General features: G+C 37.4%; 1 protein-coding gene across 1 annotated transcript; it reads left to right on the top strand.

Annotated features, from left to right (window-relative positions):
* Positions 1–953: 953 nt before the first annotated feature.
* On the top strand, positions 954–16,576 carry LOC752290 (ubiquitin carboxyl-terminal hydrolase 36-like). Its single transcript, XM_001178085.3, has 2 exons — positions 954–2,280; positions 13,919–16,576. The coding sequence occupies exons 1-2, from the start codon at positions 1,796–1,798 to the stop codon at positions 14,730–14,732; spliced, it is 1,299 nt and encodes a 432-aa protein (XP_001178085.3). The 5' UTR covers positions 954–1,795; the 3' UTR covers positions 14,733–16,576.
* Positions 16,577–18,967: the final 2,391 nt, after the last annotated feature.

Genomic DNA, 18,967 nt, shown 5'->3' with positions numbered 1-18,967 from the left:
AGAATGGCACTTTAACGCTTCCGTATATAGTGGATATGAGCGTTATATGAATGTAACTATTATTATTATATTAGAAAGAGAACACGAGTTAATGGAGACTTAAGCAAAATAACAAGCAACTTTTTTTAAACATTAGACAGTCTAAACGTGTATTTGTGACTCCTTCCAAATTTGTCAAACCCATCCGTAATCGTATGCCTAGTTGAAGTTACGATTCTTTTTTCCCGATTTTGATTATTCTCTTTCTACAGTTGAGGTTTTTTTCCTTAGTTTTTATTTCCCCGAACAATTAGTGCAACTGATTGACATGCAATATTTTAAAGCACGCTAAACCATGTAATTTATGAATCTGTAGCGATCGTAGTATATTTCATGAGTCTTCTATTTGGCGGTAAGTTTGTACCACATTATCCAGGTTGAATTAAGGTGCAGACTAATGCCTATCCCTAATGTCCCATTTTCTTCATAAGATAGAAACTGAAAACTGTTATATCCAGGAAGAAGGCATCTATTCACAAAACAAGTTGCCGGTTAAATTATAAAGGAAAGTCCACGATAATGAGTGTAAGAGTCAGATAAAGAATCAACAATCATTAACAAAAACAATGGTAATTACTTTCAAAGTTGTCTGTTTGTATCGCACAACTCTTGCTGAATATAAGAAACTATTTGTCGTTGCACAGTTTGCTGATGCACCCATAGCTGTTGATGAATAAGTGACAATTTGGTTCAGATAAAGGGAGCGATACATCCAATGCACTTGCATTAACCATGCTCGAGAATGATTAAGATTCACAGCTATGATATATCAGCTGCTCCGGCAGACAGGTGGCTGAGAGTGTGCTCGTGTCATTCAATATCAAGAAAACACCCCCAAATTGTTCTCCCCCCCTCTCACTCTCTCTCTCTCTCTCTCTCTCTCTCTCTCCTTTTTCATTTTTCAATCGCAAGCATCTCCGCAAATTGCTCGCAACCAAACGTGCATGGCCCGGCTACATTTAAACGCCCCATTGGTAGCCGCGTTTCAATTTACTCCCATGTTCCCGATGTGTGTTACCTTGCATCATTCGTGCCGACCTCGTTCTATCAAGCCCCACTTGTTCCTAGATTACGCACCCGCACTACTCTTTCTACCCTTCCGGCAATTAGCTTCTTTTCCTGTCTTTCTTCCTTGCCATTACAGATTTTGCTGAGGCTACTTTCATATCTTCTACTGGCGGAGTCGTGAGCAAGGCAGACGGTCGCAAAGGTTGTTGTGCATCCTCGGTTCTTGAGGAATTTATGACGTACACGAGCCGCTTTATTTTCCCGCCGCTCTGCTTGTTTTCACTGAACTAATTCGCTACTTCTATATCAGTCGTAGACGAAAAGCTCTCGTAAGCGGATTACAACTCGCACTAAGGAAAAAAGATAGACGTTTTGTGATGGGAGCAAGTTCTTCATGTTATGAACGAGTTAATCTTCTGCCATTATTCATCTGTATAATCTTCCGCGTAAAATGTTATAATTGGTCTTACTCGTCTGTTCCCAAAATTATTTCATCGTCATATTGTTCACTATTTTATCAGCTACTGAAAACAAAATTCAAGTAAAGGAGAAAGAGAGGATAAATCAAACTCTTAGCGTCGTATGACTGATTAGAATAATGATTTTGCATTCAACAGGTGTGATGTTTGTGTGAATAGAAACGAATAATTACTCCCTGATGTTTAGAGATAGATCGGACAAGACCCGGCAAACCAAGACATTTCTGAGCTACATCATAACAAACGATTAAAGTGCTAAAAGAAACTAAATGGTTGAGCAAAGGATTAAGCAAACAGTCATCTCTAAAATGGAGAGCAGCCATATGGAGGCTCCATTGTCGTACTACCAGCTGAGGAAGAGGGCAGCCACCTGGCTTCGATGTGGAACATTATCATCCCTCATCCTCACGCTAGCAGGTGTAGCCATGATCATCCTAGGCATCCAAGGTACCCCTGCATCTTATAACATCAAATGGATTGGTATCGCAGCCTCTGCCTCAGGAGGGAGTCTCCTCCTCTTACTACTCCTCATCTCACTCATAATGGCTAGCTTTTGCCCCCAGGAGGGTGGAGGTAGCATACAGGTACAGGGTTTACCCCCGCCATGTACCCCTTCTCATCATCATATGCACTCACACCAGCATGCTGTTCCGTCAGGTTCAGGGGCTCTCACACCCACCTCCAGACATCCTCCTGCCATGGACGGTATGCAGTGGATGGTCTATTATCATCCATCTAAACATCAACAATTAGAGTAAGTGTTACTAGTTTGCGTAGAAGCCAATGTTTTTAATAAACACATTTGCAAAGACTTTCTAAAAAAAAAAGCGGCAACTACAAAACATTCATGTACCATGTGAATGACAATTTCTGAATAAACATTACACAAAAATACAAATGTCATTACTTATTTGAACATGTACACCTGAAAGAAATCATATTCGGATTACATAATACATCATTATAAATAATGTTCGCATATTCCAATGGGTAATAGACATAATTATATAGACATTGCCTGATTCACTACTCGAAAGTCCTTGCGATCGCGTAAATATTCGATATATAATAATGTTATTCAGATAAAGATTTAATGTTTAGTTATCTATTAGATCACTATGATGACAAATGAAACATCGGAAGTATTGTCCATTTCACAAATCAGCAGCCAATACATCAGCCATTATGAAGGCCGAAGCTAACTTTCGATGAATTTTCTAATGAAAGGCGAGAATTCTAAGTTCAAAAATTTAGAAAGAAAATTAGAAGATATGTCACTGTCATGTCATTATTAATGTATAGGCACATTTATTACAGTAAGTTGAGTTGTGTATCATAATATGATGAGAAAATCTTTAAGAGAACAATGCGGATTAGTTTTTAAAAATATGACATACTTTAAGATGACATCCTTGTAGAATGCATTGTAAACAACCCCTCAGTCTTCTTATGTAAATTCGTCTCTATGTTTACTAGAGAGGATTTAAAATTTACATATAGGCCATCTCGCTGCCCAAATAAAGGTGATTCAAAGATTCTCGGGAGAGGGATAAAACTCTCTACCGCTAGGATGATTTTACGCCTATTTCTACATAAATGATAGATGTAATTGCATTGGACAAATTGGCGTCTTGGTTATCACTACTTTACATGTTCATCATGATTTTTCACCGGTTCTGTGCAAGTTTTGTCCCCACCAGGCACCAGAACGTGGAAAAAACGAAAAGCGATTCTGACAGAAATGAATTGTAACATTGTGTCGCCAGAAAGTAATTACCTCAAACAAATGAAACGGATATCGCCCAGAATCCAATTTTACCCCTTTAAGCTGTTGAGTGTAATAATCACGGAGTCTGAAGCCATGGAGTGAACAGGGACACAGAGGCTCTCGTGTGGGACATATAGCTCATCACATATATTAAATCGCAGCTCCCTGTTGCCTGCACCAGGGCTAACGTTGGATCAGGGGAGCGAGATTGTCATAATGGGGTGCACTTACACCCCCCCCCCCCCGCCACTGACAACTAAATTGCATTCCTAACACTGTATGAATGAGTAACCCTCTTAATAAAATTGTGCCACCTTCTGTCTGGAAATATGAACATGAATATAAATGGGTAGTTTTTGTAGTTCTTTATAAGTGAACACATATTTTGTTCGAGATTATTGGTAGCCCATTCGACATGACTTATTGAAACGAGAATTTATCATCATCGCAGTAAGTAATTAATCTAAATTTTAGATCTTAATTCAAAGTAATGGTATGAAAGAAGTTATTAGTTTTTACATTTTTTATTTAATTTCCACACGTTAATCTTATTTTACAAACATGTATTCTACAGTTGAAAAGTGCATCGCACTCAAAACAGTTCAAAGCATTTTCACACCCAATTCAACACATAAGCAAACATTGTTTAAACAAAATGTGCACAACAGTTTGATAAAATAATTTTTCGAACCAAAAACAATATTACGACGCACTGTCGCACAGTGATGCCTTCAAAGAAAATGATTATGTTTGCATGTTAGAGGGTTAGTACAGTAGAAGGAATAGAATAAGTAACATTTCATACAAACATTACGCATTTTTTTCATCAACCTCCAACAATATTACCGAGTCACTTTAGGTAACGATTTGGGCGGTTACTTGTAGTTGCGTATATGCGCCATTTGTATCTGATACATTTTCATTACAAGATATTATATTGAAATGTTTAAAAAGTCAATTAAGTTACAAGCTTAATGCATAATCAATGTGAACTTGATAAACATGCTATAGGATGGCTACAGTGTAAGCATAAATCTTGATGTGCTTGCAGCCCTCCCTTTAAGGTTTTTAACAGCTTTTAAAAAAGAGTTTGTCGACTTAAGATTTCAAATTTCAGTTGGGAGAGAGTTTCAGGTATCTGGGCCAGTGTGTCCAATATATTTAAGGAATAGTTTGGCAACTTTGACAAATGTAATTCATTGTTTTTCAAACGTAAGTCTATAGCATTAAGTGCAGGTTTCGTTTGACTCTGTATGAACTATTTTTTCCCGCCAGTACCATGACTGAAAATAACCTTTACCCAAATCCTGTTGACGCCCAGATTAAACTTGTTTTCAGTTGTTCGAATTTCTCTCACAAACCTGTTTACATAGAGAACCACTTTTTATTCGACTGTACGATGTAAACATGTTTACCATAGCTTGTGTTTGTGATCTTATAAGAGCCCGATTCCCATTTAAGAAAAGTGATTAGATTTGATATCGTTATTATCAACATTAGTACAAAATGACAGAGGAAGGATGAGTAAACCGTTACACTGAATTCAGCCATTAATATTATGAGAAATATTGTCGCTTTTTGATAAAGGCTATATCAATTTCACGGGTGAATCAGTGGTGTTAAGAGTTAAATGGACTTCAATGCAGCAGGATTCAAGCACAGATATTGAGTTATTATTGCTATCGAAACATAACCATTGCTTCAAGCTGTTGACTGCAAACCGGCAACTCGAACAATTCATCTTGCGCCTATCATGCCCATCCCTTCAAGCTAAGACGAGTCTAGTCTGGTGTTAAGATAATCCGCGTGTGCATTCGTTACATGTTGATGTTTTTATGCGAAGCTTGAAGCCCTGCAGATACCCAACCCATAATTACTTTCCTGCCTTTTGTGCAAATTAGGTGGATCTCATGGAAGCTTCCCTTAATACAGGAAAGATTGTCAAATAAGATTTTTAACAAAATGGAGTGAGATAGATTAGGAGAGTGGTACAAAGGGGAAAATTTCGGCTTATGAATGATCAGGTTGAGAAAATAGATATTCAAAGCGACGTGATTATAGAGATCAGTACAAGAAGGAAATAAGGAACAAGAAGAGAATTAGGGTGAGGGAGGGAACACAGAAACAAAAACCAAGATATCTTTTTTGTAATGGAAAAGATGGAAAAGAGACCTGAGGAGATTGGTAGATTCGAGAAGAAGGGAGTTGGACAGGAAAAAAGAGATTTGTGTGTGTGTGTGTAGAGAGAGAGAGAGAGAAAGATTTAAAAAAAAGAGAGTGATAGATAGAGAGAAGATATGTATATATACATGAATATAAATCTATACCTTTAGAACCTAGAAGGAGCCATCAATATTATGTATCAAACGCCTGCATTCCCATGTGGATAAACTTCATGTGCTAAACCACGGTATTAAACTAATGATGATCAAAATTCGTATTCATCTAATATTTCAAAACAAGGAGTTTCATTTCCGAACCGAATTGAAAGATGGGATAGGGACACATCCATACGAATTATTATTTAAGACTACACAACATGGAATTAAGCGCAATGTTTTGTTCTAGAAATAGCATTGGATATAAATTTATATTGTTTCACATGTCACATGATTGTCACAAAAGATATATGGGCTAGATAGTATGATGTTTCGTCTACAAATAATCTTTGATATTATTATGATTGGTGATGAGTTTTTTTGAGAGAGATCTTTAAAACGATGGAAGGTCGACACAATTACATGTGAAGCCTTTACTGTCAGCTATCCACTGTCGAACCAAATTATTGGCCAAAAAATTCACAAGTGAATGATCCACGACTTTAAACAACAACAACAAAAAATCTTTCTTTTAATGTAAGAATCTATAATTAAAAAAAAAAAAACCTATTTTAAAATTGTGCACGCCCTCGCAATCACTTATCTCAGATTTTGCCGCTTCGCTCCTTTTTTGTTTCTTTATAGGGTTGGATGACTATGTCCTTAGCCTTTAATCTCAAGTACTCGTTCATGAAAATTACTGTCCTCATTTTGTGTGAGCCTAGATGCATGCATCCATTGGATGCTAACGAGCATCGCTGGGATAGAGACACAGATGCATCCATTTGGCCGTAATAATTATGGTCATTACAAGCCGTCATTAAGGAGACAATATCATACTCAGCCTTAAGGCTATAGTTCACACACGACGAGGGAAAACCACGACGGTGGTTTTTTTCATGATGACGTAAAGTGAAATACGCTTCACTTTTCTGTATCTTATAACACAGAGCTATAGGTGAATAAGAACACACGCAGGTATTGTTGCGCGCAATTGCTTTTCATTTACACATTTTTTTAAACGCGGCTATTTTTCTCTTGCGGCGGTCAACTGCGGCTGCTTCTTTTGCGGCGGTTAACTGCGCCACGTTTGAATGAGTCTTAAGGGTACATAGGGCAAACGAGACCAGTTATTTGGTTAAAGAATAGGCAAGTTTCGGCACTCGTTCTTTTTTTAAAACCTAGATTGATGTTTAAGTTGAATGATCCCCAACAAAACAGAACTATAGAGCAAAGGAAAAATTGGAAATGGATACATTTTTATATTATGAAGGTGGATTACGGGTTTAATCTGAATTTTACACTTTTAAGAGTAAATTATCGAGGTTTATGTGTAGTTAAATCAGGATAACTGCTTATTTTGTGTTAATTTCGTTCTCATAAATGCGAAAATAGATTTGGGTGAAATAAAACGGAACGCAATAAAACCAGATCATGGACTGAGCGATTCCTTCATTTGAGAGATTAAGTTGTACGGTCTAGAAGATATCTTACATATTGAATATCGTAACAACGTAACATCGCAGACACTTTTGAGAATTGACTAGTGTACAGAGCACTCGATCATGTTTTGGCCTGCTCGACTGCTATCCTTTGATATCTATGACGTAAAGACCAAAGACAAGAGTGCGATATGCCTGTTTAAGCATTCGACTTGCAATTCAAAGGTCGTGGTTCGATCCCCGACACGGCATTAATATCCTTTGACAAGGCATTTCTCTTCATTTGCCACTCAATACCCAAGAGGGAAATGGGGACCTGGTATAGATGAGTAAAGCATTTGGGATAGTAATTGCCTATGCCCTCACGGTGACTGTATGGTAGGAATACCCCCTAAGGAGTGGAGATGGTGCACATTTTGCGTGAATGAATCCGATGACCGGGGTAATAATATTTGTAAAGCGCTTAGAGAATATATACCGTATTAAGCGCTATATAAATCAAAATTATTATTATATTTTGTAGATTGTGGATTTATACTAAGTTATGTCATACATCAATAAGAAGAGGACACTTTTTGTGAGATGCACTGAAGTTCCCAAATATTACGTAGAACCATGGGTATATCCATGGTAGAGTAGACCTAAGAGGAAGAAAAAAAAATTGTTAAGACAGTGTGAGTACCTTCCACTTTGCATTATGTGTAGTCATGCTGTAAACAGAACTTACGAACTGGTGATGTCGAATTTAATGCAGGAAACAGCATTTCAGAATAGATGTAATTAAATGTCGATGACACGCGCTGCAGTGCAGGTGCTACTATAAGGTGTCATCAAGAGTGTTGTCAAAACACTAGATAAGAGAGACAGAGAGAGGAGAAAAGATGGAAGAAAGAGAAAGAGAGAGAGAGAGAGAGAGAGAAAGAGAAGGAAAGAGACAGATAGAAAGAAAGAAAGAAAAACAGAGAGAGAGAGAGACAGACAGACAGATAAAGAGAGAAGATAATGACACACCACGATGAATGAATATTTGTAAAGCCTTCTTTATTTCCTACCACGAAAACAACAATTTGGCTTCGACAGCCTATCCCTATACTTTTAACGCTTGTAAAATTACTCCGTTACAAAAATGTGAGTCTTTCAATAAGTAAAGTGTGACAAAAGAGAAAGACTTATAACGAAAAGGTTTCATTGAAGACACCGCCAGAAGGGTAGGCAAATCCCTTTTTTTCTTCTCCCTTATATTGCATCAATTCTACTCAGCCCCAAAGGCAATTTACGTTCAAGCTCATTATAATTTTTTCTTTCTCTGCAAGGCTACATTTTGGGACCTTCCTTCGTCAATTTGCACCCGCCAGTGATTTCAATGCTTTCTTTCTCTGGGGCAAAATATCGATGAACTTATTGACAGCTAGATGAGAAATCAAATTTCGATGCAATTCAATTCCACGTCACGCTTTACTCGTCCTAAAATAGATCTGAGCGAATGGTTTGGCCCGTATTCGATTTCTTTCTCAAATTTGCCCGTTACTCTTTGAGTTAATAATGGTGATGGTTTGTGGTGGGTGGTTTGAATCTTTGGTATTAAACAAAAAAAATGCATACAGATATTTTAAAGAAATTTTGCAACCGTTTACAATTCACGAAAGCAGTTATATCTAACGAAAAATATTGAAGCAAAAACAAATCATAATTCATGACTTAATCAGAAGGTGTAGTCTGTTTCTATCTCAAATCACTTGTGGATACCAAGAAGTGATTATGTTGATTTCCAATGAAATTTAGACATAGCTGAACTTGTCACTAAATACAAATTGTGCATACAGATCTTACTATTTAGCACCTAAATCGCTTAAAGCCCCTTTAAAGTGTTGGGAGCCCCAAATTCACCAAAAAATGTAATGGCAAAAATTCACTCAATTTATTGTATCATAATATGAAAGAGGATGACACACTTCTGCCAAGATTCCCCCTCCCCCCCCCCCCCCACAAAAAAAAGGAGAAGAATGAAGTCCTTTCTCCTACTCCGGATATTGCGTTAAAAGACCCTAAACCTACCCGCAAAATCAGCTAAAATCGCAAAAGGGTAGATTCTTGCCAAGTTACACCATAAGTGCGTCGACATTTGGCAATACTCTAATTTGTTTTTCACTGTAAAGAACATGTTCCTATTATCATAATGATTGTTGTAAAGAAATGATTATTAACCAGAGAGATCGCTGACCACTTTCCCCTAAACCGCCATCTCTACCCCATCCCCTATCTCATCCCCTCTTTCTTTCTCCAAACGGTTACTGATCAGTCCAGCTATCCACCTCTCCCCTACTCTTTACATCATGACCTCTCTCTAAACTATCCTCTTTCCATCACCCTATCCTTTCCCGCTACATTCTATATCTCTCCATCTCTCATATCTTCTCATCTCTTTTACCGTGACATTTCCCCTCTAGTCCTTATCTCTCTGACTCCTTTCCCTCTTACTCATGTGTGCATAATTACACTTTATCTCGATTCAGAGCAGCTCAGAAAGTAGTATGACTATGATTTCAGCCAGAGATTATTTGAGATCTGTAGCACCAGTAAGTGCCTAGGTGCTAATAATATATTTTGGGAAAAGATTGAATTAATATGGATAGAGATGCACTGAAAAACGGGTAGGGTGTCCATTTAATCAGAGCAACGTTCTCAGCAAAATAATTATTCCTGGTTCGTGTTTAATGTTATCATCACTAGTTTTTAGAAACATCAATCATATTTTTTAAATTTAGAAAGAAACCCGCTTCAATATTTCTTTGTCCTCATTTCCACTGCACCAGGCGCGATTGACTATATTGACTTCTGTTCACGCGGGAATATTAATAAATTCCCTTTTTTTCTAGCGTGGGGTGGGACACATAACATGTGTTCATACAAACTAAGTTATGATTGAGAGCGAACATAGGAAACGAGCTCTATACACATTTTTAATTGGAAATCTGCCATTAATGACTTGTCTTTTTTTTGTCGTATTTTTTGCGTATATTGGATGTTCTATTTTGAAGTTTCAACTAACAAGGGTACTGCCACCTTAATAACATTATTACGTAAGAAAAGTGATGATATTCATTATCCAAGGAAGGGTCTTACCACCGGCTTTTATTATTAATCTTCCTAAATCAAATAGCGCATGTAATAAACACTTGACCTATATCTTTCATAGGCTGACTTAATATCCAATCAATTAGGTGTATTCAAAATATATGAACAGAATGATGATGCTTCAAGAAATTATAGAACACATATAAAACATAACAAGAGAACGATTTCTTTCTGCATAACTTTTGTTTCGACCACACATCACAAAATTAAGAAGATAAAGGTGTCGCTCTATATGTGTCGATGGATATTTCCGAAAACAAGTGTTTGAAGATGTAAATCTCAGCATTTTAAATGAAGAACGGCGCCCAAGCTGTGAAAACCAATGCCACTTCCATGAAGTAGTGTCACGTGATTTGTTGAAGACGGTAAAGGCGTTCGTTGACCACAGATCGGTGAAGTGTTTTATTCATGGAGATCTTCACCTGGCAAAGAGCGTGAAGTTCTGGGGTGGGTAATCCATACACCCACCAAATGTTAAATTCTCAACAAAAATATACCGCAGACCTATACCGGTATCAAATCATCTCTATTAGAGACAAATGCGACTGTGGTAGAACAGGAAGAGATAGATTTATGAAATCAGAAAAAGGATGGGAGACTTTGATAAAGGAAACTTTCACATGGGTCTTTGAAAATAAAGAAATGTTTCCCAAACGCATTTATTAATATGGTAAAGTGCTGTTTAAAATGAAAATCCAGGTGTCATTCCAACAGAGACACCAAAGTAAGACAAAACCAGGTTCATTTTGTGAGGAAATCTGTATTGAAGTATTTTGTCTTACATTCTCATTTTAGGTGCTTTGTTCTCCTGAAAAGGCGCTTTATAAATAATGTAATGTAAGAACATTATACGCAGAAGCTTGGCTTATATTGTGTCGAAGAGGGTGCAATGTTATGTGTGTGTGCGTGTGAGGTCACTGCGCGCCGCGCCACTTCTTATTTATATTCACTTTGGTTCAAGAATCACTGCATAAACACTTGAGCGCTATCTAAGGTCAAGTTGTTAAAGGGCAAGAAATAAACAGATCATAATAACTCGACAGAGCACGAGGAGTCGAGTTTTGAAAATGAGAACGACCCGACACCAATTTCCGTTGACAAGAATCAAGAAGGCTTTCATACTCATCATAAATCCACCCCTTCCTCCTCTTCGCAGATTCAAGCTCACGATAAATGAGTTTGTTTGTAATTCATGTTAATGCATGAGATGCATCAATTTCAAGCTTTAAAACAATTTGCCATGTTTGTTTGTATTTGAGCGGGGTGTTCGCTAACCATTGCTATTTTATCTCCATTCTTATTTGATGTTCATGTCAAAGGGGAAGGGGGTGTGGGGGCAGGTGGATATATAGCTGTGAATACCCAACTCGTTTTCTGCAAATAGGTCGGAATTGTGTTACGTCTTAAAAGTGGAATGAACACTCCGCAATTGTAAGCTACATATTAGATACGTGGGCGAATCGGCCACAAAGTTAACAGTGCATTAAACAAAATATTAAGCCATGAAAACCAAGTGGGGCTTTACCTATCCAAACATCTCTTGCTTATATACCCCCCACCCTGCCCCGATGGGGCGTGTAGTGGGCTAGTTGAATTCCTCAAATCCTGTTCCTGTGAAAAAAATTCATCTTGGGGTTTGTCCCTCCACCTTCTTTCTGGATCCATCTCTGGATACATAAAACAGAGGAGAAGGGAAGCGAGTGCTTCAACCATGTATTCTACAGCTCCATGTTGTAAAGTGTCCATTATCACCGTTATTTTGTAGCCCATCAAAAACAACACTCAATCTTTTGCATCATTGTATAGATTTGACCACCGTGTGTTTACCTACCGCCAATATCTTCAAGTCAAGATGAAAGCAATGAATCTGTCGTATGTGTTTGCTTTCGTCTTGGTTTCTACCCCTATTTACGCTCTTTAAACACAGTTGCTACGAGTTGTGACGCGAAAGTGTTTATAGTTTGCCAGTTAGAGTCATCGTTGCCAAATATTCGAACAATTTTTTCATAATGGCATCAGGTAGAGTAAAGAAAAGTTGAATTCTGTATAAGAGCGAAAAGAAAGAGAAATAAAACCTTGTTGAATATACGTACCATATTCATTTTTTCCATGACTTTGTATTAAAAATATATGTGCCGTAATATATGTTTTATTTTCCGTTCGCGTTCGTAAATCCAAGTACAGTAAACTGACCGAAACTTCAATTGGGAAACATGGCTCCTTTTCGTCGACGCCCAAGCTCTCGTAAATAAATATGTATTCATGCATCGGATTCATAACTACGTTAAAATCTGGTTGAATTTAGCTTTACTTTATAGGGATCGAGCTTGATTTTGGGAAAGAAAGCAAGAACCACAAGAAAAACAGCATCTTAGAATCGTTAGTAATTTTTTTTTTACTGATCAACGTAAATTAAATACTATTTACAAAAAATGCTTTTTCAATGAATCGGTTTTAAAAGAAAGAAAAGTTGTTGTGAATATTCTTGTTTGAGTGATGGCAAACCGATTTCCACCATCTTCGTCCCCTTAACCATCATTCTACTTGCACACTTTACGAATCATTTAAAGGTAAAGACCAGTTATGGTCATGCGATTGCATCGTGAAGGAAACGTTGTGGAATCGATCAGAAAGGGTTGATCATCTAGCATATACGTATTGGTGTGTACTGCAAGGTTCTGGAATCATCAAAATGATAAGAAATTTGGCCCAGTCTTCGTAAAGTTACAAGCACTGTACACAGAAAGATGTATATGGGACTATACGCACACGTGCGCGACACGTGCGTTTATCTCTCACAGACCATGTAGATAAACTAATTTACCAAATATATCAATTAGTAGGCGGTTTCCCGGCAAAATTTGTATCATCATGTATTAGTCAAAACATATTCTTTCACATGATTGGTAATAAGAGCTTCCATTTCATTTTTTGAAATTGGGGCGTTTCTAGTACTGGTCTTTACCTTTAAGTGAATGTAGGAAACGCAAAGTGTGTTTAGAAACCTTCTACATGGGAATGTAAACCTTAACTGGGCGAATCTCCTTGCAACCATCAATCACAGCCTGCCAATTGTATTTGCTTTCGATGGGGGTAAATTTAAGGTTGCATGTTTCTTTTATGAACCTAACCTACATGTATACATTTGCTTAACTATACCCCAAAAAGAGTCTCTTCGACACATAAGGATTTAGAGGGCGGTTTTCCATGAGATCAACGTTAGATCGTCAGGTGCTCTATACAAGTTTTGTCCGCAAAAACCGCTCATGTGAGATGGGGAAAATGCCACATTGGCAGTCCCGTGTGTGGTTATTCTTTATTTTACTTTATCACAGTAAAATCTTGTAGATATATTTCTTACGCTACATTTTGTTGATACAAACCGATTTTTGTTTCCATGTTCAAAAGATCAGTTACCCAAACCTTGATGATCTTCATTTTAATTTTTTTTTTAATACAGCACATGATTGATCATAGAACCGCGATATGAGTGACCATTTAATGCAAGTTTTATTGTGAAAATATCTCTGATCTTATCTTTCTTATATCACGATCACAAAAGCTCGTAAGAAGATCACCGTGAATGATAATGGCGTATGGCATAATCTGGTCGTGGACAATTTAAAATTGCTGTAGAGGTTTTTTTTCTTCAAAGTCTTTGCTATTATATTTGATAATCCTTTATTTCTCCTAAGATTTCACGCATACTGTTATTTTGTTTTATTGCAGGCATTCCATTCTGTACCCAATACCTGGATTTAACCATGGGATAAGTTCATCAGTTGGTGGTTCTAACGGAGTACATAATGGCGGTCAATGGGCGTGGCGAGCTCACAATACAACCATTCAGCCTCCGCCACAGTACTCCTCGTTATACCCCGATCCAAATGGAAACTGCATTGGACTAACCACAAACCCAAACTGCAATCTAAACGCCAACAACGTAGCAAGCACAGCAGGGGGATCAGCGCGAGAAGGTCAGGCTGCAACTACGCCAACAAGCACTGCTGCGGCAACGTCTCCTTCAGAACAACGTACCCTGCAGCGCCCTCAGCGACTAACTCCACCTCTCCTGTTACGTTGTTCTCCGTCTTCTGATCGGCACGTCCATCACCATCATCACACGCATTTCCGACAGGGTACGCGCTGTCCATCACCTTCACCTTCAAGTCAGTCGTGTAGGACACCAACCCCTGGAGAGCATCGATCGACTTCGACATCACCAGGACAACAGTCGTTTGGCCAATCGTTTGCCCAACAAGCCGTACGCGGCTCTCCGACTACTCCACAAAATCCACAACCTCGTAAGGCATCGCCACAAGATAACCACGCTTGTCGACAGCATCAGTTATCATCACCTTCATCGCAACAGATGCATCTATTTCATCCCCAACATCCACTAAATCTTCCTCTAAAGCAGAGCCCACTGACTGGAGCGAGCCAACTTCCTTCGACATCAAGGAGATCCTTCCATTCATCTCTACCGTCTACTCCTTTACTTGAAAGCGTGGATGAGACCAGAAATACAAGCGATTGTGTGTGACACTCAGTGAACGTGAAACATGGACAAGATGGAAGTGAGTGAGTGGCAAAAAAAGAAACTAGTGTCCATTTGTTAAAAAAGAAGGATGCAAATATTAATAATCATTTGAAAAAAAATTATACATGTTAGAAATCAGTTATAGTTATTGAAAACTATAGGCAACATCCACGTCTGTCTTGTAATCAAAGTAACAAACAAAAATGGGAGATTGCGTTTCTTAAATTGACTTTCTTTAAAACATATCATTCCTTGGCTGGATAACGAGAATGCTTATAATTATGTATTGGTTTTGTTGATAGTTTTCTTTTTTTTTGTCTTTGTTTCGTTGAAAGATAAGTGTTTGAAGGGTACATGAACTTTAAATTCATTCATTTACTTGTTTGGATTTCAGATCATATTTTGATTTTCATTATTTTCCAAATGTTCATGACAGGTTTATCAATAATTATGACCCTGTCAACAGTAATTCATCCAAACAGCGACGAAGGGGTATTCTGAAGTTAAAAAGACGAGACTTTCCTGTCTCCTGCAGGGAAAGTGATCTGCAGGAACTTAACAAAAATTCACTTCAGTTTGATTTATTTCGTTTGATAAAAAATGCCTGTGATTGTTAGAACCGTCCACAAACATTTCATCCGGGTGATTTTAGGAAAATTAAAGTGGCAAAACCTTAAATGATGCAGAAAGGGAGGTGCAATACATCAGACTCTTTCATGTACTCGTTCATGTATACTTTAAAGAGATTTTTGAGGAGGTAATAAAGGCCTTCTTAAATTGATCACTCAAACCATATTGGTGAAGCTTCGATGGAAACATAACGCGGGAGGCACTCGTCCCCCCCCCGAAGGTTCGTAATTTCGAAACATAAACGAAAATGAAATAGGGTCGATTAATCCGAGAAATAAATGTCGGAATCACCAACCCTATTTCAATCTTTTGCATTATAAACCCTATTTTATTTTCAGAAATACGAACCTTCGGAAAAAACGACATGTAACCCGTCAGTCAAATGTTTGTCATGATTTGAATTCTGTAGGAAAATATTTACATAAGTATAGTTGTAGTAAATCCGTCCGTGTTAGTATTTTTCAGTTTCTTGCATCGCTCATTTGTGTACAGATCTAAACCAAGTAACAAATACATTTTGCGACATTCATTCAAAAGAGAGCGTGAAGTGCAAAAGGAATTATGCTTCAAAATTATGGACATTGAAATATTGCTAAAAATCAGATGTGCAAGTGTTTGGTGTACTGGTCATTTGGACTGCATTCATTTCGTTTATCATTCTGGGTTTGTGCGTGGTAAAATAATTACTGAAAGGAGCAGTCGTTTCACTATTCCTAGATTTTGTAAACATTTCTTTTTTTGTTTGTGTGTGTGTGAATACATTTATAATAATATGGAAAATGTATTACATAAATCAATTTTGATAATGCTTTCTAAAAACGAAATATATTTCATTATTTATTTCCGGCCATGCAAAACGGCAAAATAAAGTTGTTTGCATTACGAATTTACAGTTATTTTAATGACTAAAGGGCAATAGGAAAACATTGAAGTTGTTCAGTATACAATTCATCAATGAACGTGGGTTGATAACGTGTGTACAATTACTGAAAGACATGTCATATGAAGTACTTTTAAATTGTCCGTAGATTAGTATAAGTTATATTGCTTGGCATACATGCCCCTTCCTAATTAGTGTATACTAGACGATGCCCATATTTCATTCCATTTTTGATACCTGCAGATTATCTGTTAATTATAATTTTTTGTTCTTCTTTTAATTTATGAATAATAAGAAATGCTTGTGAAGTGAGAATAAAAACAGTATTAACCAAACAGTGGTATGACCTGTCCTGTTCAAACTGTTCTGTTTCGCTTATTTGAGAAGTATCTTTATTTCTTTTCAATTCTCAGTGTCCTGAATGTTGCTTTCGTATCTTTTTAAACATCTTCAGAATTGTATTCAAGGCGTCATCACTAATATATCATCATAACCACATCTCTCTCTGTTGACGCTCTCTTCCTTCACTCTCTCTCTCTCTCTTTCTCTCTCCCCCCTCTCTCTCTCTCTCTCTCCTCTCCTCTCTCTCTCTCACTCACACACACTCTCTCTCTCTCGCTTGCTCTTCTTTCGTTCTGTGGAACGTTCTTTCCTATTCTATCTCCTTCCTACTGATTAGTTTCAATCAGTGGCCTCTCCTCTGCTTCTCCCGCACCAAGCAGTCAGGCTAAAGAAACAATGTCCTTGAACGATGGAAGAAACCAATTAATACGCAGGTGTTTCTTGCGTTTTTAATAGCTCTTTGGATTGATCAAGGGAAGGATGATGCACTATCCGACCAGGTTCGAATGGCAACAGGTGATTATCATCATATTAACAATCTCCGTGCATAATGAATGCTATACAATACAGGATTGTTAAATAAAAGAAGTATTCATGCAGTTTTAATGTCCATCAACATAAACATGCTTTTGGCAAACGATAAGAAATTGATAAAACTGTCCCCAAAAGAACGATGCATCATATCATTTGTGGATTATATTCATGCCTTGTTTATAGTTACGATGCATTTACTTTCTAACCTACTTTAACGAAAAGGCTGAAATTATCTTCAAAAAGTTCGAACCTACCATATAAAATTCGTTTCCACGAAGACACTATGAAACTTGAACAAAATGTTCCTCGCTTCAACTTCATATTCTTTGTTTAAGGCATCAAATATTGAAGAAATAATTTGATTTAGATTCAGTATAGATATCCAACCGTTCCTAAATGCCATGGCGTGTGACTCATTTTACTTTCTTTTGCTTTTCTAGTATGGCTACACCGCTAGCATATTTTCCATCAATCTTAAAAGCCAATTCTTCCAATCAGAAATGAAAATAAGCCAGCTACAAGCAATCTCATATCCGCCCTAGCAGTCGATATCACATCGACTTCTCAATCAGCAAAGTAAATCAGACGAAGCTCTCAAAATACAAGAAATCCATTTGAACTCCGCTATCTGTCATTCTGGAAACATTTTAAGACACACAGGGCCCGAGAAGGGGGCACAAGGGGGACTTTGCAATATATGCCCTTTAAACGAAAAACAATCAAAAACCTCTTGTTATACCCGTGGCAAAAGAGGGACGTGATACATTTTTCGAACAGCTTGTAATAAATATATTTATACTATAGATTAATGACTGAGAATGTACGTTTGACAAGATGATACATGTACCTCTTGTCTCCTGTATTTTTCTTGGAACCTTTATTTTGAATGTCGAATCTTTGTCTTTCATTTAATCAGATAACGTACAATCCGTAAAGTACCCAATTTGTCATACAAACAGTCTCGAATGTTTTCAAAAGTAGCCAATAATTGCACATTCATCATTTTCACATCCGCTTGTTATGATGAGCTAGATTTTTGTCAACTTAACGTACATCAGTGATATGACATAAGCAATGTCTAAAATAATAATAATGATAATACATCAGGTCTATATAGCGCCATTTCCATTCTAATTAAATAATCAAGTCGCTTCAAAATATTAGGGAACACATTACATCATGACAAAGGAATCGTGTACATTTTACATAAGAAAGAAAAACGCCATTCTTGAGATCCCCTCTACCCTTTTCGTCTCTCTGAATCCTGCTCCGCTCCCCTCCAAATTGAAACCCCTTTTGCACTTTTCTTCTGTTAACTGAATTGCATTATTCACGCGGGTTCTTCCTAAAATACCCTCAAATAAATCACCTGGATTGCCCAAATGCTTTTCCGAATTGGACAGAATCCGCCATTGAATGATTGGGAATACACCGAACAACAAACAAACCTGCTTACCGAGTCGAGTTTTGACGTAAATGCAAATTGAGCGCACGCTGTTCTGAAGCTAACCAGTCTCTTCTTATTGATTCATAATAGATTCAAGAAACGTCCGAGGTAATTTTTTAAAAGCATTTGGGTATAAATTAACAAGCAGCAAGCATGTTTGGGGTACAAAATTTGATTCAATTCCATTCTTTTTAAAGAAGCCGATGGAAAGTATATTTACTTTAATAAGATAGCAAGGTAATTACGTAATGCGTAGAAACAGACCGCCCCAAAATGTAATATATTCGTGACAGTCACATTGTGTATGTAGTGGTAGGTCTATAATAACAGGGATACGATAAAGTACCGATATAGGATCCTTGTCTTTCGTGTAAATGGAGCAAGTATATAATTTGTCTCCACTCA

Source organism: Strongylocentrotus purpuratus, unplaced genomic scaffold, assembly GCF_000002235.5.
Source record: "Strongylocentrotus purpuratus isolate Spur 01 unplaced genomic scaffold, Spur_5.0 spur5_scaffold_14, whole genome shotgun sequence".
Taxonomy (NCBI): Eukaryota; Metazoa; Echinodermata; class Echinoidea; order Camarodonta; family Strongylocentrotidae; genus Strongylocentrotus; species Strongylocentrotus purpuratus.
Note: the sequence above shows the minus strand (reverse complement) of the source record. Positions and strands in the feature narration are given on the sequence as shown.